The sequence below is a fragment of the Podarcis melisellensis genome (assembly GCF_964234715.1).
Source record: "Podarcis melisellensis genome assembly, chromosome: 10".
Classification (NCBI taxonomy): Eukaryota; Metazoa; Chordata; class Lepidosauria; order Squamata; family Lacertidae; genus Podarcis; species Podarcis melisellensis.
The window spans coordinates 62,605,297-62,632,784 of record NC_138542.1 but is presented as its reverse complement, the minus strand read 5'-3'; the positions used below and the strand labels follow the sequence as shown (position 1 = coordinate 62,632,784).

At 44.6% G+C, this 27,488-nt stretch overlaps 1 protein-coding gene across 3 annotated transcripts in view; it reads right to left on the bottom strand.

Moving 5' to 3' along the window:
- Positions 1-112: 112 nt before the first annotated feature.
- The window catches only part of PDE3A (phosphodiesterase 3A), a 275,510-nt gene continuing 248,134 nt past the window's right edge, over positions 113-27,488 (bottom strand). For 2 of the 3 annotated variants that reach the window (XM_081926814.1, XM_081926813.1), the window contains 8 exons: positions 26,773-26,910; positions 22,749-22,860; positions 21,318-21,431; positions 19,744-19,943; positions 18,245-18,448; positions 16,574-16,729; positions 15,370-15,610; positions 113-9,167 (listed from right to left, as the gene is read on the bottom strand). In XM_081926814.1, the coding sequence (XP_081782940.1) occupies positions 8,959-9,167; positions 15,370-15,610; positions 16,574-16,729; positions 18,245-18,448; positions 19,744-19,943; positions 21,318-21,431; positions 22,749-22,860; positions 26,773-26,910 (1,374 nt within the window). In that variant the 3' untranslated portion in view covers positions 113-8,958. The remainder of the gene's footprint in view (positions 9,168-15,369; positions 15,611-16,573; positions 16,730-18,244; positions 18,449-19,743; positions 19,944-21,317; positions 21,432-22,748; positions 22,861-26,772; positions 26,911-27,488) is intronic. The other variant, XR_014172142.1, reaches the window with a different exon arrangement.

Below are 27,488 nucleotides of genomic sequence, written 5' to 3'. Positions count from 1 at the left end.
TTCCCCTTGTTATTGTTGAATTCTAAATAAAGTATTATTCTTTAAACAAAAAGAAAAGAAAGGAGCATAAGAGAACCAGCCTTCTAAGGAAAGAAAGAACAGCAAACCAATATGATACCACAGAATTATATTTGTTTTTCTTCACATTGCAACATCCACATTGTTCATTTTTTGTGTGACAAGTTTTATCTCTAATAATTCTGAATACATATTTACTATTATACATTTATACCAAGAGGCACTTCCAGTAATTCTGGCAAAAAAGAGGAGCATCATTATAGTGTCTAACTTACAAAAAACAGTAAAAATAAATAATGTTTATCTAAAAGATTTCTCTCTTTGTTTTTTGTTTTTTTTGTTTAAATCCCTGTACAGAATCTATTTTGTACAAAACATTTATCAGCCATTAACTAAAAATCACTTAACAAATACTTGTGAAGGGAATATATTAAGTATTGCTACATGTCTTAAGTGCAAGGATATCAGTGAAAGGTAAAAAAAAAGATTTCCGCCGGTCCGTGAAAGAGCATCATCTTTTTTTAAAAAAAGAAGAAGAAAAGAAAATCACACACACACACACAAAATACAAGGCCTTGTTCTTGAAGTGTTCAAAACGAAAAGAGGAGGCTTGGTTATTACAACAATATTGACAATATATAAATATAAATTAATGAATGTAGTACTTAGTGAAAAGAACACCGTGTTTAAAATGGACCAATACTGATGGCAAGTCTCCGTCCCCCACCTTCCTACTTTGGTTGGCAGTTCCCTTTGGGCACGAGTCAGCCAAAACTGAGGCACTTAGTCCCAATTTCAAGGAGAAATCTGCTGCTCGGTCCCACTCACTGACCTCAACAGGACTGGCTCCCAGGTTCATCTGCATAGAATTGCAGCCTCAAGGAGGATTGTTGTGTTTCTGAAGCCGCTAGCTCCCCATTCCCCACCCCCAGTTCTCCTTTTTCAGCAACTTCAGGGATTGGGAAACAATTTTCAGCCTAACGGCCGCACCCCCCTTCTGGGGAAAGGGAGAAATCACATGCCAGCAGTGGGCGGAGCCAGAGAGAAGAGTGGGAGGAGCAGCAAATGCAAATTTTACCGTTGCGCAGGTATGGAAGAGGCACGGTCTGAGGTCAAGGAGACATTCCCATTTGGCAGAAACTCTCAAGGGGGTGGGGAAATCAGGACCAGAGAGGGGCATGGCCTGGGGTGCCGGACAGAGAGGGCTGAATTGACACATCTGGCACCTTCGCTACCCCTGAGCTTCATTCTCATGCTCCAAGACCTTATGAAATAATAGTTTCTGAGAAGAATAGCAACCAGGCTTTGATGGCATGCAGGAGAGGCAGAGCATGAGGCTGAACACTACCTTTAATATCAAGTGCCGAACTCTGGTTGGATCATGCCCTTATGTTTTCGTAGTTTTCTTCTTTTTTAAAAAAGAAGTGGATAGCTCAAGATATTGCTTTAGAGGAAAACCTGCAAGATTTTAGCGCCCGTAAACTCTGCAAAAGGACTCTTCTAAAAAAGAAAGGTGCAAACCTATCTAATGGAACATTGAGAATGCATTCTTTAACATGTAATAAACATCCGCCAAAAGCTCAGCTTGATTAGAAAACATAACTTGTGTCATCAACAGACACACCTTAGAGGAGGCGCTCCACACCTTGAGTGTTGGGAAGCAAAATGATTCGCTGGAGAGAAAAATGGGTGTGCAATGCTTTTACAGGGAGTGCACACCCATTTGTTTCAATGTGAATTTTGCACTAAACAAAGGAATCGGCTTCAAGTCATGTGACAGTCAAGTACATAATCATCTTTCAAAGGGTTGCCTAGGGCACCATTTTTAACCTCGGAGGATTAGTCGGATCAAAGCTGGACGCAGCTGCAGAACGTTATTTCAAACGTGAGGATGTGCGATTATGCAAATGGCGTGAGGCTATGTGCTTGCATTTGGGAAACAAACGGTTAAGCATCAACTGGTGTGGATGCCGTGCACCAGAACTAGCGCAGGCAAATCAGCGGGGATCATGCGCATGAAAAGGCATGCCTGGGACAAAATTGTGTGGGCCAGGAATTGGCAACTGAGGAGTCTGTGGGCCAAAGCTGACCCCCTGAGTAGCAGCATCTGGGTCTTCAAGTTGCCAGACAGAGACAAGAGCCTAGCAGATCCCTTCTGTGGGTAGGCTGGAACCTTGGCCTTCCACACACCACCTCCTCTCTTAATAGGCCTCTCCAGTAAAATAGGATCAGGCGATATCAGGAATAATAACATTTGAGCCACTGGGACTGGTCAACCAGAGGTTCAGATAATGCAAATGCTTGAGATGTGAGTTGAAATCCAAAGGCCACAACTCTTCTATCGCTCACATTCAGAAGCCAATTATAACCTGATTGAAGGCTGGAGCTCCAAGGTGTGTATGGAACTAACTTACCTGCAATGGCTTTTCTATTTGTTTCAATTTACTTTTCAAGACATTTTACTGTTTGAGGTGAAGGTCAAGATGGCGCCCTGCTCTCCATTCCACTTTCAGAAGCTGACTGGGCTGGCAGACGACTCTTGCTTCGATGCTGGCCAGAGGAGAGTGTTCTCCACCATACCCGAGGCACTAGAGTAGATTCGTAGAGAGGGTCCAGAACAGGCTGTGTGGCCTGTCCTCCTCAGAGGGGAGCAGTTTGGGGAGGCTTACAAGGAACAGCCAGAATGCTATGATCCCTGCTCCCTAGCGCCTGCCTGCTCACTCTGCCAGATGAAATGAAAGAGCCAGTTCTGCTGTTCACAACTTCCATCGACATGCATGATGGTATGAACCCACCATTAGCACTTCCTGTAGCAAGAGTTTCATTGCCTGGATGGAACAGTTCCTTCCATCTCAGTCCAAATTTTCCTCTAACAATGTCCACTGCATTTTTAGCGATATAAACAAACAAAGCATGCTGAATTTTTAGACTGCCTCAAAGGGCTTACTTCCTAATTTGTAACTAAGACGAGCCCAAATTCAGTGCCTAATGCAGATTTGGAACTTGGTCGAGAGTTTCAAAAGCAGACATAAGAGTTTGAGTGAGGAGGAAATGATTTTGACACCCATTCCCCGCCCTGAAATTACATGATCTCTTCTCGTGTTGCCATTCAACCATCTGAGTTCAAAATCCCATCAGATCCGAGGCTAATTTTGCTGGAATCATGCTTGCCAGCTGGGAGACACCCAAGTTTTCAAGAAACTAGAAAATGGCACAGCTCTTTGGTGTCCAGTTCCTAGCGACACCATATACGAAATCTCTCCCACTGAGCATTGTCAATGAAGGGCAAAATTCAGTTGGCGTTTGATAAAGCCACTTATATTCCTTTCAGCCAAACAAAACCGAAACCAAAAATCCTGTAAGTGTGTCATAACAATATTTTCCAAGGGATTAGTCCTTATCCTGAAATGGATACTTTAAGAGCAATCCGCCACACCAAGGAACAAAAAATTCTGGGCTGTGTGGGAGCTGCAACTATGCCATGCCATTTTATGTGTGGTGTAGCAGTTAAGGGATTGGGACTAAGGCTTGGGAAAACAGGGTTCAAAACCCCACTCAGCCACTGTGATATAAATTTAGGGGAGGACGGGGCTATCAATGGCTACTACTAGTTGGTCTCTGCACCTGATCCTGCAGGGATCTTATTATATAACTATGTCTATTTTTGCCTTCATCACTGTGGCGTTCTTCTCATCATTTTGGGTTAAAAAATGCTCTTCATTCCTGATCCTCATCACTCAGAAACATTTTAGGCTTATAAGGAGGTTAGTTTAGCTCCTGCACTCGCAAGAAAGGCTTGTCGAGTTAAGTTAGAAAAGGTAACACCACCAACAGCACATTGGAAACAAAAGCAGATCTAGTTCTAATGACCACCACTGGCAAAAGACAATCTCTAGATTTTACCCTGCTTCCAAAGTTACTCCCTTCCTTTCAAATATTCTCTTTCTTGCTCACCTAAGGATTCCCAGGAGCTTTCCAGCAGAGCTAGTTTTTAGGAGCAGGGGGCCGGAGTTAGGAATGTCTCTCCATTAAAACAATTACTGTGAAGCTACAGACAGCTCTGAGCTGTGATTTCAGGGTTGCAAGCCATGCAAACTGTTGACCTGCGCATTTATTGCAAAAGAAATCACGCTGATGAAGAAAGGCCCAGCGAGTTTACCAAAATACATTCAAGGGCTTCCGGACACCATGAGAAATGTGTTTGGGCACGATACGCACAAAGGTTATGCAAAACACACAGCTCTCCCCACAAAAAATGCACACACCCTGGAACTGGAATTTTGGTTAATTTTGGGGGGATATGAGTTTGGACTGCAGTCACTGATTGTGCTTCAGAGAAAACTGTGAAGAAGAATATTCCTTTGACCCCAAGCATTTCGTTTAACCCATGCTTGGTGAAGTTAACAATTTATTTATTTATTTATTTTTGTAAAATATCAGCAGCTCAGAGCAACCCTTGCATTTTAGTACAGAATGGTAACCCTCCCCAATTCTCTTCCACCAACCCAGAAGGCTGTGTAGGTAGCACTCTGTGCATGAAGGGACTTTGGAGTTCCCCTCCAAAGGAGCCTCGTGGGTTTCCCAGAAATATGGTCCTCAAATTACAGATAGGGTGGTGAGAGGGTGCTGTGCACAAACTTTTGGGTGCATAAGCGATTTTGAGTTGTATTTAAAGAACTAGAGGAGGCCAGAAAAGTTGGGATAATATGAGAATGCAAGGAAGAGGGGCTTCATTGAATGCAGGAATTGTGGGAACAAGAAGACAGGAAGCAGGCAGAGAAACAAACTCTCCCACAACAGCGCCAAGCTAGATGAAAATACAGCCAGATTCAACCTTGAAGGGCAAAGAGGCTATAAACGAAGACAAAGATAAGCACCTTGAAGGGCGAAGAGGCCATAACAGGGACAAGGATAAGCACTGAGAAAAATCACAGAAAGGGCTGATCCTGTGATCATGACATCACACTGGCATATATATCACAGGCCTGGGATTCTTAAGTTTTGAAATACGGGTCATTTCACACATCGACAAATCCAGACGTTAAGGGCGCACTCAGTAGGAAGTCATCATTGGGGCCAGCCTTACTATGAGGTAAAGTGAGGCAGTGGGAGGGGGGAGAGATGAGGAGTGGTGGCAAGCTATTGGAGAACAGAGCTGTACCTGCTAAACTATCCGTCTGACCTGAGGTTTGGTGGAGGATGCCACAAGGTGGCGCCTAAGAAAGATTGAACTACTAGTAGAGGTGGATTCTGTCTATGGAATCAAGGGAGGGCACCATCTTGCCATTTGCCTCAGGAAGTGAGATGTCTTGCGCCAGACCTGACTGAACCAATCCCAGTTCTTTGACAAGTGCATTTATACAACACATGTGTTTGACATCTATCTTTTACATTTCGGGACAACCATGGGAGGAAAAGTGTGTGTGTGTGTGTGTGTGTGTGTGTGTGTGTAAAGAGATGGTCATTTCTGTGATTCACCTCAATCTCTATTTTTTGGTCTACTCTTGCCACTTATAGGACATTACTAAGGCCACATCTGTACCCATTCACTTAAAGCACTATTATACTACTTTATTAAGCAGCAATGGTTTCCTCCAAACATTCCTGGGAACTGAAGTTTGTTATAGGTGCTTGGAGTTGTTGGGAGGTCCATATTCCCCTTCACAGAGCTACAATTCCCCAAGTGGTTGAACAATCAATTCCTCTTCTCCGGCAACTGTAGCTCTCTGAGGGGGAACCGGTTTCCCCTAACTACTCTCAGCACCCTTAACAAACTACAGTTCCCAGGATTCCATGGGCAAAGCTGTGACAGTTAAAGCAATATAACCATGCTATAAATTGGGTAAGGATGTGGCCTAGAACCGTGTGAGAGAAAACAGCTCCCTAATCAAGTTCCTTCTCCTTTGCCGTTGACTTTTTCCTAGCACAAAGGAGTCAGGGACACTGAACAACTAGATTCTGATGCTGAAGATGTGTTTCCCTGGAAAATGTTTAACTTGCACATGGTACCTGATGCTAGTAATCCTGCAAGGTGTTGTACCTGGAGGCCACTGAGAAGCGAGATTGGGAAAAGAAGGCAGGTAAATAATCACCGTTGAAGCATCATGCACGAGACCGAAGGTACTGGGTCTCAGGAATGGCACACTAACTTTGGCACAATTTCTGAGCACACTTTTAAGTTATGCAAGCAGCTCCTTCTCCACATATAGTGCTACTGAAACTCAAGTTGGGCAGTGATCAATGGCTAGACTCTTGATACTGAAAACTCAGTTATCCTTGGTAAAACCTGCCTCTGAGGATTGATGCTGAAGTCTCACTACCAATTATGCAAGATCTTATTTGTCGAACGAGCAAATGGCTACATTTTATTTTTAAAAATAGTTTTTTTCTCTTAAATTATCTTTACAAAAATGCCCCACCCTTCTTCCCCCTTATTATCTACAAGACCCAAAAGGCATTTCCATATTTACATATAGATAAGCAAATCATGGACAAGGAGATTAAAAAAAAAAAAATCAGTTAAGCGACCAAAACAAACAAACATATTGCTGAAGACCTGATCTTCTTTTTGCTTTTCAAAACAGCAAAACCGAATTCCAAAGTAAAAAATAAATAAATCCTTCTGTTGGATCAATGAGGATCTAAGCAAGCTATTAATTACCAATTAATTCCTTGCTGCGGAATGACATGCTTTGACCTCACTTCCAGTGGCTGCTCTCACACACACAAAGGGTAGGCCTCTGTGCTCTTCAGTTTAAGCACTGCAAAGGTCCTTTGACTTCAGAGATCCTGGATGGTTCCACATCTCTCATCCTGCTGCTTTTAAAGACTGAGAGTGAAACCTCCTTTTAAAAATAAAACCCCACATGACCAACATTAGGGGCCGTGAGTAGAATGAGAACAGAAAAAATAAACACTGACAATGTGCATTTGGCCCCTAAGTTCATATCATTTTCTACACTGGATGCGAGGAACTGTCAGTCCTCCAGCTGTTTCTGAACGACTCCCATCAGCCCCAGCAAGCATGGTCATTGGGAGGTGTGGGTCCAAAACATCTGGAGGGTCAAAGGTTCTCCACACCTGTTCTGCACCCACCCACCCACCCAGTCACAACGCCTCCTTAAAGGTATTTTGAGGGTGACCTGAAACCCAATGCATGCATTTGCCAGATTATTGTAGCCCTGCAAGCATACCTATACAGGAAAAGTTAAATTATAACTGATTCTACATAAGATTTTTTCCAGCAGACGTCAAAGGCTACATGGGAAACCACCTTCACTGAAAAGGAGAAGCATGGTTAATCCCTGTCCTGAAAGAGGAGCAGAAAGATAACCCCACTCTCAAAAGTCCCCCCCCCCCAACTTTTGCACAGATGCTTTCCGCAGGCGCTTCTGCCAAGAGTTAAACCCATCAGTAGTTTCCCAAACTGTGTTTCGGAGAACTCTGGGGCTCTTTGGAAATCTGTCATGGTTTTCTCTAGGAAGGGGACTTAGGTCCCTCCAGATGTTGAAAGATTACAATGCCCATCATCCTTGACCACTGGTTACTCTGGCTGGCGCTGATGGCAACTGGAGTCCAAGAACATCTGGAAGGCCACACGTTCCCCACCACTGCTTTATGGGAAGATCTGTAATGGAAGAATAACTCTCCCCAAAATATAGCTTGCTTCTCACTACCAGCGATATACACATGATTTGCAGCAAACTAATCAATGCCGAACGCGTTCCCAAAAACAGACAATCTGAAAGCCACTGTTGCAGAGCAGCAAGTTTGATGACCCTCCCTGCAAATTCCAGTATGAACTGAAAACATCACAATAAGCCGTGACCAAGCATCCCCGGTCGTTACTTGACATTAAATTGAGAATCAGCCAATATACCTCTTTTTTCATAAGTCCACAAGACATCTGAAACCATGTGATTATTATCAAAGGAGGCATTGAAGAGGGCCATGCAAATCTCTCTCCCCAGCGCTTTCTGACTCAAGAGACTGGGAATACCTTTGGACATGACGGATGAGTGCCAGCGGTTGGATGTGCATTCCCTTCTGCAGACGACTGGTGTCGGTCATTTGCAACTTGTACAAAGCGTACGTGTGATCCAGTGTAAACTTGTAGTCTGCAGGTGTGAATACAGCTAGTGTTAACTTGCCAATGGATGCCCCTTTTAGGAAACGAGCTACCAGCCAGCTGCAGAAAAGATTGCGCCAGCCATTGGCTGCCCTTGCCCAAAGCTGCCCCTGGGTTATGCCTGCCTGAATTATTCTGAGTTGTGCGGAAGAAGAAGAAAGACAGAGTGCTTCTAACACAGGCTCCCCGAGGCTGAGAAAGATAAGAAGGTCACATTTGCAGACAAAATTTACACCCCATGCAGGAGCCATTTTCTTGACATTCTGGGGTCGGAACCTTATGCGCATGTGCTGAGATAACATACTCTAGTGTCACAGCCAGCCTCAAATGCAACATCACATCCATTTGTTCAGGGATGCTATGCGTACCACCCCGCATGTGTATCTATACTGGCACAACAGAACCAATATTTCACGGATAAGATCACTGACACCATATCATGGAGACAGAAGAACAAAGGCAACCGCCACTCCCTTCACTGCGAGCGGAAATTTCTCCTCCTTCTTTTCTCTTTCATTATCACAGTTACCATACTATGCCGTCATTAAAAAAACGAAAACAAAAACAAAATGAAGCTGATAAACCCAAGCTAATATTCCCATCCCATACGAAAGTCTGTAAAAGTTGGTGTTGCAGTGTGAAAGCTTCTTTGAGCGGAGGAGTTTAAAGGTAAAGAGAAACAACTTAAACAGCTGTAGGTGCATTATCCCGTATTTCTACAGTGTTGTGTCTAAGTGTTGTGCTGGCTTGTAAAAAGGAACAGGTGCGCAAGTCATCCTTGTCTCAAAATACTGCTCAACATCCTATCCTTGTCATTGGTTTGTCTCAGGCGCTTTGCATTCCTCTTCCCCTCTGGGCTTCCCTTTTTCTTCCTCCTCCTCTTTTATAGCCTCAATCTCTTCAGAGGGTTGCTTTTCTGCCCCAGCTTTCCGTTCCTCCTCCGCAACGACTTTCTTCCACATCTGATGGTTCTCAAGTAGGTGCTGAGTGATTTGGCAGTAGATTTTCCTCCTCTTCTTCCCTGCAAAACACCACAGGGGAAAATGATGCCTTAAGCTGCAACCATGGGCAGAGTATGAATAGAAAGGGAAGGTTCAGTGGTAGATGGGATCCGTTTGCACACAGGGTGCCCCAGGCTCAATCCCAAACACCTCCATTCAGGGCTGCGAAAATTCATTGTCTGAAACCCTGGGGAGTTGCTACCAATCAGTGTAAATCAGCAGTTTTCAACTTTTTTAGACTCGGGACCCACCTTTAACCCAAGCAAGCATCTCTTAATTTCTTACTATATAATATTTATGCAAGGTGGGAACGTGCATCACGCTACAGTTCACGTGGCTGGCAGCAGGGGGTCACATGAACTGCAGTGTGACAACAATGGGCGAATGAAGCAGGCAGGCTGGTGGCCCAAGTGAACAGGCACACAAAGCAAGCAAGTAGACAGAAGGGCCTTACCACGTTACCACTGCCATTGTCGTCACCACCGCCCGCCTGCCCACTTGCTCACTCACTCGCATGCACAGCAGAGGGAGGGCAGCCTGGAGTTTAAGCAAGCAGGCGGCCCAGTTGAGCGAGCCAATGGGCGGATAGTCCAGTGGACTGAGCAAGCAGGCAGCCAGGAGGCCAATCAAGACAGGACTTCATGCACTTCCCATAGTTGTTGTTGCCGTGTCAGTGAGCAACATGGGCCGGGGGGGGCAGCCTCTAGTGTTGACATTTATTTGCACGTTGGCGGAGCTGCTCCCCTGACCCACCAGCTGAAAGTCAAGGGTGCAGAGAACAGGTCTGGTCTTCCTAATATTGCTGAATGACAAAGTCCATCACTCCTCTATTTGGTCTGGGGCTGACAATGCTAAGCTAGATAGACCTAAAGTAGAAAGCCTATGTTTCTATGCTCAGAAATGGGGATTTAATATTGCAAATGGATTGTTAAGCTGTCTCATATGGGTTGTTGTCACCAGCTTGTTTCATTACAGGATTTTCTCCGGATTAAATTTAGGGTAGGGGTGGAGAATATAACTTAGTATTTGCCCATGCCATTGTGTGGACCCTGCAAAAAAATCTGAATAAATCAAGAGCACCCATCCTACAATGGACACCTCTCTGGAAGCACATTAGGGCTCATTTCTGGGTATACACAGACCTTAAAGGTAAAGGGACCCCAGACAGTTAAGTCCAGTCATGAACGACTCGCATTACATGCCAAGGGAGCCGGCGTTTGTCCGCTTCCACAGATAGTTTTCCCGGGTCATGTGGCCAGCATGACTAAGCCGCTTCTGGAGAACCAGAGCAGTGCACGCAAACACCGTTTACCTTCCCGCTGGAGTGGTACCTATTTATCTACTTGCACTTTGACGTGCTTTCGAACTGCTAGGTTGGCAGGAGCAGGGACTGAACAACGGGAGCTCACCTCATCGCGGGGCCTCGAACTGCCGATCTTCCAATCGGCAAGTCCAAGCAGCAGTGTGGTTTAAACCACAGCGCCACCCGCGTCCCATACACAGACCTTATCTGCACCATAAATTTAAAGCATAGTTACATTACTTTAAAGATCAACCTGCCCACAGCCCCAACCCTCCCAGTAAGCAACAGTGATCCACCTGCTGGGAAGCTATTGGTGTGGCTCTGCTTCCTCATTTTCTGTGTCCCCCCCCCCCTTTTATTTACAATCAAGGTCACATTTGCACCATACATTGAAAGCCCTATTGTGCCACATGGAGAATCTGCAGTTTGTAAAAAGGTGCTAACCCACATGCTATAATTCCCAGCACCATTAACAAACTACAGTTCTCAGGGTTGTCCGTGATTATTCCAGTGGCAAGACAGTACTTTAAGCACATGGTGTGGCTGTGACATGAACAAATTTACAAAAAATTGCACATCATAGTACCCCACCATAGGTACTAAAGTAGCCTTCAAGCTAAATTGGGACTACAATCCCTATGATGGGAGATATAGTCCAAAACATCTGCAGGGGCCCAGGCTAGCAGAGGCTGTATTGAAGGCATTTAGACATAGATTAAGATTTAATTATCAAAAACTACTGCTCACACATTGGAACTCCCTGCCTTGACAATTCATTGTTTCTGTCTGGCACCTGATGAAAACTGTTTTGTTTAGGCAAGCCTATAGACACGTAGAATGCCAATACATGTTTTAATCTGGTTTTCATCTTATTGTTTTTTTTGTATCTGTTTTTGAATGTTTTAAATAGCTGTTTTACACTGGTTTTGTTTATTAACTTATTTTGCTGTTCCATTCTTTTTACAAACCACTTTAAGGTTTTTTTTAATAGTCAAGCGGCATGTAACTTTTATGAAATGAATAAATAAATGCTATAAGAAAACATATTAAGACTTTTAATATTTTCGTATTTCAATTTGCCCTAACCTCTGACCAATTAAAACCAGCCACCGCTAATTTATCAATTGAAAAGTTCAGCTGACTGATCTGTACCACTTGAGCAAATGAACCATGTGCTGTACAAATAATAATCCCACATGCTTTTGTGGAGGTTTCCCCGAGACAACTGTGTGCTGAAACCTTCTCACGCCACAGAGGCAAACGTATCCCCTCTGGGCTCCAGAACCACTGAGCTGAAGTGGCAAGAGTTCTCAAGCTAAGAATCTTAGCAAAGCAAACACTTAAAACTTGCTCCTTTGCAAACTCCCCCATCACCTATCCTTAGCAGCAGTAGCTACAAACTTCAGCGATATGAACCTCTTCAAGGTTTTAATGAAGAGCCGGTGGGGAAGGGAAAAAAAAAATGACGTAGAGGAATGTTTTGTCGCAAAGAAATGTGTGCATAGATTAGCGTTTCCAGGTGGCCTTAAGTGTGTGTCAGGAGCCAAACCGTTGAGTCCTTCAAGCTTTTCAACGGCAAACAAAGAGCTTTTCACTGTGGCACAGCCCAAATCCAGTTCAATCCTTCATTAGAAAGCTTTCACTCCCCTGTAGGAAACCTGAAGGTTTAATCAGGAGAAAACTCTATTCCGCACAGCGCTCCGTGTTAGAACATTCTATCCCTGGTTTCCCGGGAGACAACACTCCCCCCCCTCGCCACCCTCCCGAGTCTTGCAGCTCTCCGCAGAGGTCATTAGAGCATTTATCACCACCTGAGATTCTGCTCGGAACCACTGCAAACCTAATCAGGCTAACCGATGCAACTGCACTCATTTGCTTTTAGGTCAGGGGGTCAAACTGGGAATGCAAGAACTGAGAGAGGGGTCTTGGGGTCTGAACTGGAGGCAACGGACCTGAAGTGAGACCTTGGGGTCAAAACAGAAGTAGCTCAAGGAAGGTGCTGACGCAGTGTGCGGCGGCCGTGGAAAAGGCACGCTCCGTGCTAGAGATCGTTAGGAGAGGAATTGAAAATGAAACAGCCAGTATGCACCATGCTGCTATGCAGGTATGGCTGCGTTTGGAGTATTGTGTACAGTTCTGGCGGCCTCACCTCAAAAAGGATATTGTAGAGAGTTTGAAAAGGTTCAGAGAAGGGCCACCAGGATGGGCCTTTCAAGGGAATGGAGGAACTCTCCTATGAAGAAATATTGAGGTGTCTGGGGCTTAGAGCAGTGGTACCCAGCTAAGAACTGTGGACCCCGTTTTTCAAAAGCCAAGCTATGAATCCCCTACTTTTGGAAATGTTGATGTCTCAGCTCAAAACCAGGATGCGCATCTTCTGCGTGCAAGTCATGTGACCTGTGAGAGAGCACAAGACTCCCCCAAAACGTGTGTTTCTTGTTGCCACAATCTTGTGTGTTTGGGGGGCAGTGTTTGAAACTTCCATTGCTCTAGTGTCAGAGTGTTGTCAGTGGCTCCCAGGTGGTTGCCCAGGAAACTATAAAGACAAGGAAAAGTTTCTTACAGTCCTTTTTTATTTTGGACATTACAGAGAGAGGCTATAGAACACAGCCTCTTGGATAATGGTGTTGTCCCGGATGAATCTCCACCTACCATCTTTCCCACTTCCTCATTCGTCATCATCATCACCTCCTCCATGGGTGCTGCTAAGTGCCCTCTGTCTTTGAGCTCTTTGCTCTCCTACTTTTGAGGCTTGCTGGGTTCTGGAGATGGAGGGTCTGGAATGCTTTCTAATGAATCTGTGTCAGCCAGCTGCTGCTGCTGCTGCTGCTCTTTTCCCATGATTTCCCAACTTTCTCCCTCATCTGCCTCTGAGCTGTGACCTCCCGCAAACCCCTGTTGTAAATCCAAACTACAAGAAAGAAGATTCCACCTAAACATTAGGAAGAACTTCCTGACAGTAAGAGCTGTTCAACAGTGGAATTTGCTGCCAAGGAGTGTGGTGGAGTCTCCTTCTTTGGAGGTCTTTAAGCAGAGGCTTGACAACCATATGTTAGGAGTGCTCTGATGGTGTTTCCTGCTTGGCAGGGGGTTGGACTCGATGGCCCTTGTGGTCTCTTCCAACTCTATGATTCTATGAATCTATACTGTCTTCCTCTTCCTCCTCCCTGGAAGGGTCAGGATGGAGAGCTGGTCTCCACCATTCCTCCTCTGCCCAGCCCAACCCCCAGGTGCATTTTGCGACAGGGAATTTCATTAGCGCGAGCAGTTTCTGAGCTCTGGGCGCAGTACTGCGCCTAAGATTTCAGATTAAAACTGCAGAGTGGGAGTAAAGGAGGACCTTATTCTGCCTCCCCACTTCCAGCTGCTCTCTGAAGACTGGAGAAGAGACCTTCTTAAGAATATTAAGGGGGTGGGCAGGGGAAGGACTAGACCAGGTGAGAAATGAACATAATATTTTAGCTGCAGTTCATTCATTTTCAGTTTTCTATTCTTGTTCTAAGAAAGCAAGCCTAGACATTCTGTTGTTGTGTCCATAATCTAGGTTTAAAGTGGCATGTAGCTCCTAGCTTTTCTACCTCAGTTTCTAACACTGTTTGGGGCATCATGCTCTCACGCAATGGCTCAGCTATTTCCTTTCTTTAAAAACCCTCTCTTTCTGCTAGCCCTTCTTGATAATTCCAGGTATCTGGAAACTAAGAATTTTGTTCTTTTTGTACCCATGAGCCATACAGTAAGAGGAATTAGTAGACCTTTTGAGTTCCACTGAGAGCTTTCATTGGTGGCATGCCTGACTGAACTTGGAAGAAGATGGAAGAGATTCTAGGCCAACGTTTCCCATGTACTAAGGAGAAAGTGCCATCTGGCACTATGTTGTCACAAAGAGAGAGGGCTGCATTAAAGAGTCATAAGCCATGAATGTTTGCCCAAGTAATTGTCTGAGGGGTAGGCAGGGACCAGAAAATATGTCCTCCTTTGCACAGCTTATCCTTTTCGGGTTTTGTATTTTTATGTTGTGAACAGTGCTGTGATCCTGGGGTGAAGCGTGGTATATACAAACTTAGTAAGAATAAAAGGACCTGCTCCCTGTTGTTGCTGTTGGCTTTTTGTATCTTCATTTTAGATCTTGCGATTTATGTGGAAATTGTCCAGTTTGGTTGTGTATTTTTTATATTTTTTTATTGTTAATGACTACTTTTGTTACGTTGCAGTTATATATATATATATTTTCTTGTTGTAAGCTGCCTTCAGCATGGTTTGAACTGTGGAAAGGTGGCATACAAATGTATGTATGTACAGTGGTACCTCGCAAGACGAAATTAATTCGTTCCGCGAGTCTTTTCGTCTTGCGAGGTTTTTCGTCTTGCGAAGCACGGTCAGTCGCAACTGCACCTCTTCAAGTGGTTTTAAGAAAAAGGAAACAAACTCGCAAGACGTTTTCATCTTGCGAAGCAAGCCCATAGGGAAATTCGTCTTGTGAAGCAACTCAAAAAACGAAAAACTCTTTCGTCTTGCGAGTTTTTCGTCTTGCGAGGCATTTGTCTTGCGAGGTACCACTGTATGTGATTGCCCAATGCAGCAAGCGAAGGACTTCCCCAGCTGCTGTGGCCTCCCTCGACTCAGGTGCTTATGTACAAGCTCATCTGGCCTTCACAGCCACAGTAGGACTGCCATCCATGTGGTATGTTACTGTGGAAGAGGGTTTTTTAAAAAACCAAACCAAAAAACCTCTTCCTTTGTACCATTGTCCCAATTAAAATGACCAACTGAAGTCGCTTATTTTCCCCTAGGGCAAATAGCAGCTTTGGGGATGAGCTGACTTTTAACTAGGAACACCACATGGCAGGGGGAGAGGGAAGTGCTAAAACCCAAGGTATTGAGTCTGCGGGAGCGAGCACACACAGAAATAACAAACTTACTTGACTCGGGGTTTTCATAGGTGTCCATGTCTGCCGCATCTTCCTCCTCCTGTTCATCAGTATCACCCGACTCATCGTTATCTTCGACCCACTTCCCTGGCATCAGCCCTGCTGAGTCATAGGAATTGCACAGCGGTCCCACAATGTGAGAGATGAAGGATTCCTGGAGGTTTGCAAGCTGAGGGGCGGCGCGATCCATGAAAGGGCTGATGGGGAGGCCTAAGCTGGCTTCCTCGTCACCCTTAGAAAAAAGGAGAGGATCTGTTATAATGCTGTCTTGATCCCTTAGAACAGAAATGCACATTGGGTCTCCCACTGCCGTCTTGACCCGTGACTCTCACCAGGTGAGTCCAACAAAGTGAGGACAGAGACCTGGTGCGTTTGACTCCCTCCTTAAAACCACCACCAACAACAACCACAGCTACAACTGACAGGGAACTATAAGTTAGATCATGTGCCTATCTGACACCAACAAACTGCAGAGAAAAGCAGTGTAATCCAGTGTAATCCAGAGATAAAGCAAACCCTAACTCTAACCCAGTGGTTCTCAAACCTTTGTCTCTGGGCCACACTTATGGAATAAAATATTTGCTCATGCAACACCATTTTTTTAAATAGATAAATACATTGGAAAACAAAAAGAAACAACTCCCAGCAGTGCTTGATTTATAGCACAAAACACAACTAATTTATAATACGATTGCAGGATATCGTAAGAACACAAACCATTCCCAAAATAGAATTATAAGCGAGCCTCTTCCATATGTACCTTAAGTATGTCTACAAACTCAATGAGAGGTGTGAGCTTGCTTTTGCCAGGTAATCTCATTTATATTAGGTCTAATTTGAGACAAAGCAACTCTCATCTCCTCATCAACACAAAGAAGGCTTTCTCTTTTCTGATCTTTCATATTTGTCAGAGTTGAATATTCCTGTTCACAACAATAATTTGTGGAGAACTGTAGAAGAATAGCTAATGTTATTAAAGAGAGGCATGCATACATATAGTTTCTGGCTGTACACCCACAATACACTGAAATGTTCAAATGTTTCATTGCCCTTGAATCTTCCCGTCATGCTTGCCACCCTCTCCTGCCACACCAGGGTGATGCGCCACAATCTTTGAGAGCCACTTTCCTAACCCCATACCCTAGAGGTTTGTGTGTCCCCTTCCTCCTTCCAGCAACAACGTAAGGCTAGTTACCTGTTCATAAAATTCGTTGACAATGCCCTCCGTCCACTGCAGATGCAATTCTTTGCATTTCGCAGGCCCATTGATGTCCGCCAGCTTGATGCACATCTGGCAAACCAGCAAGCGGTCGTTCTCGTTCGTCCAATCAATGCCAACGTCATCATTGACCTGACAGACAGATGTGACTAAGGTGAGCGGTGCGATACCGTCGCAGCCACGCATAACACAAACGAGGATGCGATATCAGCTGCACAGAACAGCACTGTCGGGGGTGGCTGTATCATTTATATTTGCTTTACATAAATTATATTCCCATTACACACATATACTTAGAGAGCTTAACTTAAGCAAATCCAGCAGCATCTGTCCTCACCAGCATATTTGACTGAGGCTCTGGCTCCAATCCACCCAAGGGTTGGCAAACATTTTGAGTCAGTGGGCATGTCTGGAATTTAGAGAACGTGCCAGCCATGGGTGCCTGCCACAGAAGGGCTGCCATGGGGGAGTGACAGAACACCAAAGAGCAGAAAGAGAGACAGGACTGCAAAACGGCGCAAGCATGCCCCCTACCTACCCCAGGAAATGGGAAAATAGCACCCACATCAGGAACTGCTGCTCTTTGGACTCTCCTCTGTTCCGAATGGAGGGAAGGGTGAATGCCCAATCCTGGCATCCAGGGAAATATGGGTGTGTTTGAGGAGCTGGGCTCAATTTAGGAGAGACCAAGACTGTGAGATCAGGAAAAGAGCAGGAACAGGAAACTCCTTCTCCTATACAGTTGTACCTTGGATCTCAAACACCTTGGCTCCTGAACAAATCGGCTCCCGAATGATCAAATCCCGGAAGTGAGTGTTCCGGTTTTCGAATGATTTTTGGAAGCCGAATGTTTGGCGCGGCTTCCGCAGCTTCCAGGTAGCTGTAGGAGCTTCCTGCAGCCAATCAGAAGCCGTGCTTTGGTTTCCGAACGTTTTGGAAGTCGAACGGACTTCTGGAACAGATTCCATTCGACTTCCAAGGTACAACAGTATTGTGAACCGGGGGGGAGGGTGTTTGCTGAGACAAAAGGAGATGTGATGTGTTGTCAACTCCTGCCCATGCAGATTTGAAATCTGCCATTTTGCTGGCAGGATATGCATCCTCGGTCCCAACTAGCTGGCAGTTTGGGGACATTCCCTATGTGCTAGAAATGCACAGCCTTCTTTGTTGTTGCTGATTTCCAGTCTGAGTTTCTGTAGTGGATCCAACATCTAATGCCAAGTAGTGTGGTATTAATGTCAGTTTGCTGGGAAATGTTGGCACCTGAAGCTCACTCTCTACCCATCAAAGTGTTGGGACTTGAATGACAGTGCACTGTATCCATGTAACGTTTTGCCTGCTGTATCTGTAAGAGTCATGGGTGGTCAAAACACTTCTTTGTCTTACGGCCAAAACAACTGGGCGCCCCCAATTTCATTTCAGGCTGCAGTGAGTGGAAATGGGAATTTACTTGAGATTTGAGCAGCATAACTTCTAACTGAATAACAGAAATCACCTTTTGTTGATGTAAGTCCCAGAACCACATGATACTGTTCCTGGGGCACCATCCTTGCAAAACATTAGGATGATAAAACCATTACCTTTCCCCCAGCCAACTTGGATATACAAAGGTTTGAGCACAAAGGATATACATGGAATCAAGTTTACCTTGGCATTGAACTTTGCTACAAAGTCAAAGTGCTTCTTCAGATCAGTGGCCAAGATTGCCTCAATGACAAGGAACCGAAAGTGCTTGAACTCCACGTGATCGAGGTTGACTAAGAAGTTGTATTCTGGTCTGGACATGAAGAGGTTCCACGCAGCCGCCGCATGATGGTTTTCCAAAACAGAACGGTCATTATACAGAACAGCCTAAACGGAGAGAAGGATAGACAGTTTGGCATAATTTATTTTCTTTCTACTAATCCCTGAGAGGCATAAAGGGCCACATATAGCACTGAGGACTCTGCTTAGATCCCCTCCAGCTCCTGGCATTTAACTAGGCCTTGTGAAGGGACGGACAACCTCTTTCAACCTGAAGGACGGGTTTGTACAATGCCAAACGCCTCAGGGTCAAAGGGGTGGGGCCAGAGGAAGTGGGGGGGGGCAAAAATGCAAAAAAATGTTAAAGATGCCTCTCTACACACTGTTTGATTTAGTCATGAGTGAGAGGGAACTCACACACAGGCAATGGGCGTCCCCTTTGAAAATGCCCCTGATTGATAACTGAGGTATTTCAAAACTAAAAATGCCAATCTCTTCAGAACTTCATGGGCTTTAATGCAGGGGTCGGCTAACTACAGTCCGCAGGCTGGATATGGCCTGAGGGGGTCGTTAAACTGGCCCCCGGCCCTTGTCTGCGGCTTCAATTGGCTGCAGGAGCCGTGGCTGCGTCTCAGAAGTCAGTCCCTGCGCGGAGCTAAACAGGTGCGATGCGCCGGTTTAGCTCTGTGTGGGGACTGACTTCTGGGACGCAGCCATGGCTCCTGCAGCCAATTGGAAGCTGCAGACGCCTCCCCCTCCCCTGCAATGGCTCCAAAAGCCAGCGGGCAAAGAGCAGGAGTGTGTGCATGCACATGGGTGCATGCGTGAGCAAGGGTGATCTGGCGCACTGGTGGAAACGTTTGCTGACCCCTGCTTTAATGCATAATGGCACATGATGGACTTACTTTAAATTTTAAAGTTAAGTTACAAAATTTTAAAAAGTGATTTTAAAAAACCATTATGATTTTAAAAATTCCAAAATATATATTGATTATTTCATATTACTAAGAGCTCCCTGCAAAATTTCATCTTGGGATCTCAACGAGATCACATTAAAAAAATTGTGCATGCATGTCTGCCTTACTGGGTTCTATTTAGAACAAATGGGTGTTGCAAAATATAAGAGAATAAACAAGAAACCAAGCAATAATATGTTACTTGAGGCATTTTTAATTAAAAAAAGTAATTCATTTAAAGAGTATCTGAGAAGCTAAAAATGTATCCTAAAAGCGGAGTGTGTTGCATGATAGAACTTGTTTCGGCTTGTTTGAACCAGCACTGGCTGGCTTTGACGTGTGTGGACAAGCTGTGGCTTGTTGTACAAGGGCTCAGTGGTGACTTGAGATTCACTCTTATGAGAATTCTGTCAGAGCCAAGTCAGGATTGATCTCAGCCATCCTTACCTGAGGAGCGCTGGTGGCAACCAAGAAGGCGTTGGTTCTCCCCGGGTGATCGTAATCGTGCATGGCAGCAGCTACATAAAGGGCCATCAGTTCGAGGGCAGGGATGTTGCCTGCCAAGCATCCATGGCCATCGTCTGTTGGTGCGTATGTTTTTGACAAGACGTAGCCCAGGTGGCCGTGAGTGATCCCGCTATCTGAATCTGAGCAGAAAACCAGGACATTTGCTGAGTTTGTTGTGAGGAGCAGGGACAACCAGGGTTCGGTTTTGTGCCCAGTTGCCACGCTTAACCTGGATCAGTTTCGTATCCATTGCTCATTTGTTTTTAAAAATATTTCTATACCACTATATCTTAAAAAAAGTATATCACAGCTGCAAAGCTACTACTTCCTGTGATGTTCAGTACCCATACCCCAAAAGCAGCACCAGCAACTGAGAACTCTGGGCACTTGCAAACACAGACATTGCTTGGGTCCACCCCTGGGGGAATAAATTGAGACTGGCCCATCACTCCTCCTCAGTTTTTGAAGGCATAAGGGGTTGGTTAGGGGCATGAGAGGTTGGTTGGGTGGTTGGTTGGCTCACTTGGTGGTTATGCACTGGGTAGGCCTTAGTCTTGTTTGGAGAAGAGGTTGTAGCCTCTGCCTGATCCTCCCTGGTTACAGATATCCTGTTAAAGGACTCCATGAGGAGTTGCTTCTGTCCAATGCCCAGACAGAGGCTAGGGCCATAGAACTCCAGCGGAAACCCCTTGGGGGATACCCTTATTTTATATAGGTCATAGCCCCCCTATGGTGTGGTTTACCCTTAGATACACCTCCAGCAGATGGGCTGGGGGTAATTAAATGGCTTCACCCAATGCCTATGCCAAACCCTTCCCATCTGTAACCAATGAAGTTGTGGCCTATCTTAACCCAAAACTCGATCTGCTACTGTCTTGTCTGGTTATTCTGTTACACAGAGAGCAACAGAGGAGGCAGAACTGGTAGCCTCTGATAAACTTATCCGCCATGAGTTCAGGGATATTTTAAAAGATAATTTTATAAGTTGTGTGTCCTCAGTTTGATCCTACGTGGTTTTGTATGTATTGTGGTATTTTATGCATTGTCGTTATTTTTATCGATTATAGTTTAGTAATTCTTTATTGTAATTCTTAAGTGAAAGTGTTTAATTATTATTTGCTGATATTTAATTTTACTGTTTACTATCATATTCTAATGGATTATTGAAAATTGCTTTACTTGCCATAAGTTGTTTAAAGTTATGTTTTTATTATGAATTTTGTCAGATTGTCAGTAGGTGTGCAATCTTTGCTGTCTTTTTTGTTGTTTCTTCAGCTTGTAAATTGCCTTGTGTATAGCAATACAGAAAGGCAGTATACAAATTGAAAGTGAAATGAAAAATGAAATTTGTTTAGTTCTCTATTAATGCCATCCAAGTTAGTGGCCAACACAAGCCTCTTCTATGTGCTTCTCTTACACGCATCTGGTAAACATGTCCGATTTCCTGCAGAAAGAGACACTGGGCCAAGAAACCAGCTTAAGGGTTCCCCAAAATCGCACGCTAATAGAATTACCTGAATCGCTTGCTGACCCATGGTCATTAATCACAGTTGAGAGTCCTGGTATAGGCTGCGTTGAAAGGTACCAAACAGCGTGGAGAACATCAGTGGCATGGATCCTGTTGTGATCTGTTAAGACAGAGGCAGATTACTTCTGCTGGGGGGGGGTCAACAGCACCATCTGTTGGACAGAGAGAATCAATTCCCGGCTCATGGCTCAAATTTCTCGCAGGAACTAAGGTCACCTGCTGAGCTAAGGAAAATGCTGAAGGTGGATAGGCATATTCATTTGCTATGATAAAATTACAGGTGTTTCCAACCTTCTCAAAGTGATACACACACACACACACACACACACACACACACACACACACACAAAGTATTATTTGCATTAATCAATAACAAATTCAATATCTTTATAGGGGTTCTTCCGACCCCCGGACTTCCCCCCACTCCTCTCCCTGGTTTCCAATAACTGTCTCTTCTCTTTTCTGTGACTAAATACTTTTATCCAGTCTATTAAACCTCGTTTTTCAATACCCTTTATCAAATTATATTACAAGTGCCAATCCAAACCTGCCAACGTTTTTCAACATTCACAATGCTCCTTCATACATTCTATAAAGTTAACCCATTCATTTCTAAATTTATTGTCCTCTTGGTGTCTAATCTTCCCTGTCTCAAAGTGAGTTATACACCACTGCTCATTTCAGTAATACATGAAAAGATGGTAGAATTGAGTGGGCAGTGGTTAAGGGCAGGCAGAATGACATCTGCTATTGTTTCTGATCTGTTTTGGTTTGTACTCTACTTCGGTATTGTCTACAAATGGGCTACCACACCATTAACCCTGATCCCCAATCGTAAAGTGAAGTATCATTCGTTATTCTGTATAATTTAGAAAGCCTTGCGTATGAGAATGGGAGGGAGACCCCAGGACTGGGGAACAGATGCATTATTTTAAACATGTCCCTTCCAATGAAAATGCACTGAAATTTATTATGTATTTAATTAGGTTAGTTCAGGCCCATAGTGGGTGGCAAGATGAATAATGCAGCAACAGCAAGATAGAATGGAAATCACTGCGACCTTACATCTCTGCAAGTCCAGTGAACTCAATGGGACTTGCTTCTGAGTAGACATGTAAACCGCACTGTGAAAGTTTTACTGTGTGCATTATGGATTTGAGGCTCTACACAACACTGTTCAAAGCAGATTCACTGGAGTTAATGGGCACGACTAACAGGAATATCAGTGGGTCTACTCTAAGCAGGACTTGGTTGAGTTTTATAGGCTTCTGTGGCATTTTTATTGGACGTGCTCTGGATTCAAATTATTTAATTTTGGGGGGTTGTGCTGTGCCTTAGGCACTCTCAGCCTTGAAAGAAGGTTAATTACGGAAAAAACAGGAATCAGTGAGTATCACACTCTTGCTGTCATACTTACAAGGTATCTCTCGGTATCCACACTCCAAAGCATGGAAGTAGTTCATAAACTCTCTCATGGGAATTTTGAAGGTTTCAAATAGCCCCATATCCTCAAAGAGCCTGTAGGACACCTGGAAAAACAGAGCAAAACACAGAGCTTGGTATGGAAGAATCCACACAGCTCCACAACATAGAATATGGCCTCCTACAACAACTCCAAAGGCCTCTGTGGAATGCTTTCCATCATAGCCTGGAAGCCACTTCCTCTGTTTTGGACTCTATCCATTTCAAGAGCTTCATTTTTAACCTCATCTCTACAATCTAACTCACAATCCAGTGAGGCAGGCGTGAGGAAGTTGCGACCTGCCAGATGCTGTTGGATTCCACCAACCCCAGCCGGTAGGGCCAGTACGTTTCCGAGCACAATTCAAAGTGTTGGTGCTGACCTTTAAAGCCCTAAATGGCCTCGGCCCAGTATACCTGAAGGAGCATCTCCACCCCCATTGTTCTGCCCAGACACTGAGGTCCAGCGCCGAGGGCCTTCTGGCAGTTCCCTCGCTGTGAGAAACCAAGTTACAGGGAGCCAGACAGAGGGCCTTCTCGGTAGTGGCACCCGCCCTGTGGAACGCCCTCCCACCAGATGTCAAAGAGAAAAACAACTATCAGACTTTTAGAAGACATCTGAAGGCAGCCCTGTTTAGGGAAGCTTTTAATGTTTAATAGGTTATTGTATTTTAATATTTTGTTGGAAGGTGCCCAGAGTGGCTGGGGAAACCCAGCCAGACAGGCAGGGGATAAATATATTATTATTATTATTATTATTATTATTATTATTATTATTATTAGCCCATTCTCTGGCATTCAAAAGCATTACTGCCTTCGTCCATGGAAGAAGAGCATAGCTGTCATAGCTAGTACCCATTTGATAAGCCTTCTCCTCCATAAATTTGTCCATTCCTCTTTTAAAGCCACCCAAGTCGGTGGCCATCACTGCCTCCCTGCACCCATATGATCCCAACAAGTTGAAGCAGCCATGGCTTCGCCCAAAGAAATCTAGGTGTTGCACTTAAGTTAAGGGTGCTGAGAGTTCTTAGGAGACACAGTTACAGTGGCACAGTTCCCTACGAACTGAGAGATGTGAGGTAGCAGACAAGTACAATATTCCTTGTTTTCCTAGAGTGGACATGCAAGGGGATGTTTGGACCAGCCAGTCGAAAACTTCCTGTTTCCTCCTGGCTGGGCCATACTTCCTTTTGCATGTGACTAGAGGTGGGCGTCACCTTACCTGTGCAGGTAACAAAAGCACAAAGCATGCAGCCACTCCCTCCCTCTTTTGGACTTTGTAGCTTTTTAGCCAGAGATGCCTTGTTGGCTTTCAGCCAACAAAGGGGCTATCTTCTTATGGGATAGACTCACATGTATGTATCTGTAACTAAGTCTGCCTTCAGGGATCCACCTATGAACTGATGGTACTGTGAGTAAACTACTTTTATATATCTTAAATAAGATTGGGGCATGTTTATTCTATTAAGAGGGAAATAATGGCTCTTACCAGGAATCTATAGTGAGAAGCTTAAACAAGCTTGCAACCAGCTAGCTGCTGTGCGCTTAAACGGGAATGTTAAAACTCAGCTAAATTATAGAAATTGCTAGTGTAAGTTAGGAAGGATATTAAAAAAGAATATATCTTCTCCTGCCTCCCTGTACATTCCCACATGATCTGACCATCCAGCTTCCTGGACTGATGGTTGAACCACTCTGAGAAGAGAAAGCGATGGTCTTCTAACAACTCTCTCAGGACCCTTAAGGAACCACAACTTCCTTCTCTTTGGGGGAAGCCATGGTGGTTTAAAGGAGGCTTTCTCAAACTTGGCCCTCCAGATGTTTTCAGACTACAGTTCCCATCATCCCTGTCCACTGGGTCTTGCTAGCTAGGGATCAAGGGAGTTGTAGGCCAAAAACATCTGGAGGACCAAGGTTGAGGAAGCTTGGCTTAAAGTGTTTTAAATGCATGGTGCAGATGGGGCCTTGGAGACACTTGCTTCCTCAATGGCCATCTGTCATGGTTGCTTTAGCTGGATTCCTGCGTTTCAGGGGATTGGACGAGATGATCCTTCCAACTCTACAATTCTATGATTCAAGCTGTGGAATCGTATGGTGTGATTGTGGCCTAGATGCCCCTTTGGCCTGGTCCTGCAGAGCTCCTATTGCGTTCTTATCTTTTGCTACTATTGAACATAATAACGATCCATTAATAGCAACAAAAATAAGTATTGCAATGCTACTGATAATGTGTTGAAATGAGTAGGGCTTCTGCTCTCACCATCACAGCTGCTCCCAGAAAACTTTAATAGACCCTCTCACCAAATGACAGGAAGGCAACGCTTTCCAACACCTTCCTCAGTTGCTTAATTTTCTTTGTGCGCAAAGAAGTTAATAGCTCTTATTTAGCAGGCCTTGGTCGTGAAACACCTCCCAAATTCTCATTTGCAGCTATAACCTCCTGGAGCCGCATCCCAACTGGTTTTCCTAGAATCTGACGCCCTGCCCAATATATTGTTTTTCAATCCTTTGACCGATGTAGCAAGGGGAAGGAAGCTTTAATTTTAAACCAGATCTGGTCTTTCTCTCCCTTAATTGCAGCCTTCAATTCCAGCTCCTCCTTTCCAAGCAAAACCTGATTTATCTCCGACAGGGGTTGCCGTTAAGCAAACGGAAGTCATAAATTAAGGCATTACCCATCTACACAGCTTGCTACTGAACTGCAGTGCAGATTAGAAAGGGTTTGCTCTTCCATTCTGAGTCGAGAGTTTCCCCCCAACCTCTTTGCATGGATTACTGTCTGCTGCATTTTGTGATTTGCTGGTGCTGTGTTTGAGTGCTTTCTATTGCACCACAGATGGATGCTTTGAGCTTACTTCTGAAAAAAGAGAGAGAGAGAAATCTAGACCATTTTAGCATCCCTCTTAATGTACATAGATGGCTTCTCAAATATTCTTCCAGGAGATCCATTGGTTCTGCTTTCCAAAGGCATATGCTTCCCCCAGGGGGTGGGGGATATGTCAACTCTTCTTTATTCCATTTCATAAATTTCAGCCTATGTGGCACACATCGGTAATTCATTCCGCTAATTTCTTTCTCCCTCTCACTAGTTTTAAATCAGGAAGGCAATGCAAAATGCAGAAAGCTAAGAATGAATCACTCCAAACCCCAGAGGTCCTTTGCTATGCACCATCACTAGGCGTTTAGTTTTTTCTTGCATCAGGAAGCACAAATATTAATTCTCTAGGCTTTGAATAAACGGATGCATCCATTTCAAAAGCCTGGTCTGATCTCACGCATTCGGGCCAAGTGCAGATATTATGCTTCCCAGTCTCCAAACCATGGTTAGCACCTCGCCCTTCCTCTGGCATGTACGTTCCATCTCCTTTCCTTATTTTGGTACTAACCAAGGTTAACGTAGCATCTGTCCTGACACAGCTCCAAACCACAGTCTGTAAACATGGTTAGTGAACTGGTTTTTGAGTAAACCATGGTTAGCGCCAAGCAGAGAAGGTGCTGAACAACGCTGGAAGTATGTGGTCCTCCAGATATCCCTGAATGCCAACTCCCATGAGACCCAGCTGGCATCAGGAATATTCTGGGGTGACAGGAGTTGCAGTCCAGCAACATTTGAAGGGCCATGGGTTTCTTTCCATTGGGCAGGGTCTGCAAATTGGTCAGAAAGTAGATGCAGTGCAAGAAATAATATGTGGTTTGCAATAAAGGAGAGGGGAATTACCCCCACTACTCTTCCTAAATAGCAACCATAGTTATAAAGACATTTGTGCTCCCCTTTCAGGATTTCAACTTGGTACGGTGGGACCTAATTCTCTTTGAGCAACAATAATTCCCTAAACTCAATCAGGTGACTTTGTTGTGTGTATGGGAGCTCTGTGCATGTAAAGAGCTGTGGATCAAAGTTCTTGTACTTCCCCCTAACCAGGAACACACTTTACCCAAGTTGAGGCCCCAGCCCAAGTCTGCAATGCACACTTCCTTACCTGACTGAGGATCCGACCACATTTCTTGCCTATCTTCTCTACCAAATCGAAGATTGGGAAATTCCAATTGTTTAGCTGCTCCATAAGAGGGTCCAAATTGTCCATTATTAGAGGCTCTGGGGCAAGAATAGGCTTGTCCTGTATCAAGAAACAATGCATGCTTTGAGGGTTACCAAAACACTACAAAAAACATGGGTTACTAAGCCCCTCTCTAAATATACACACTGTGCCATTATTACTGATGCATATCAATCCCAGGTTGGCTGGGATCAAGAGGGACGGGGGGACAGGGACTTTTTGACCTGGCGGACCAGAACTTTATTCGCCCATTGCCACAGGGGGCAAACTTTGAGAGCTGGGCAGGTTCCTTATGATGGAGTCGGCTGACTTGATAGCTGGACAGCCCTGTCAAAGTTTGCTTCACCAACATATTCCCTGGAGGGGAAGAGTTTTTCCACAACTTAGTGAGATTTTCAGGTGAGGAAGTGAGGAAGCCTGTAGCCTTCCACAAGCTGCTTGGCTCCAGCTCCCATCAGCTGTCAGAAATGAGCCCGCAGTAAATCACACAAGTTAACTGCTTATTAGAAAAACAATCTGCACAGCAATGTCAGGCCTAACGACCACAGCAACTCTCTTTGATAGGTCTTGCAGAGACTAAAATCCCTTCCTTCCCACAGCTGCCTAGGTCCCCTCTTCTTCAAGGTCCTTCCCAAGCA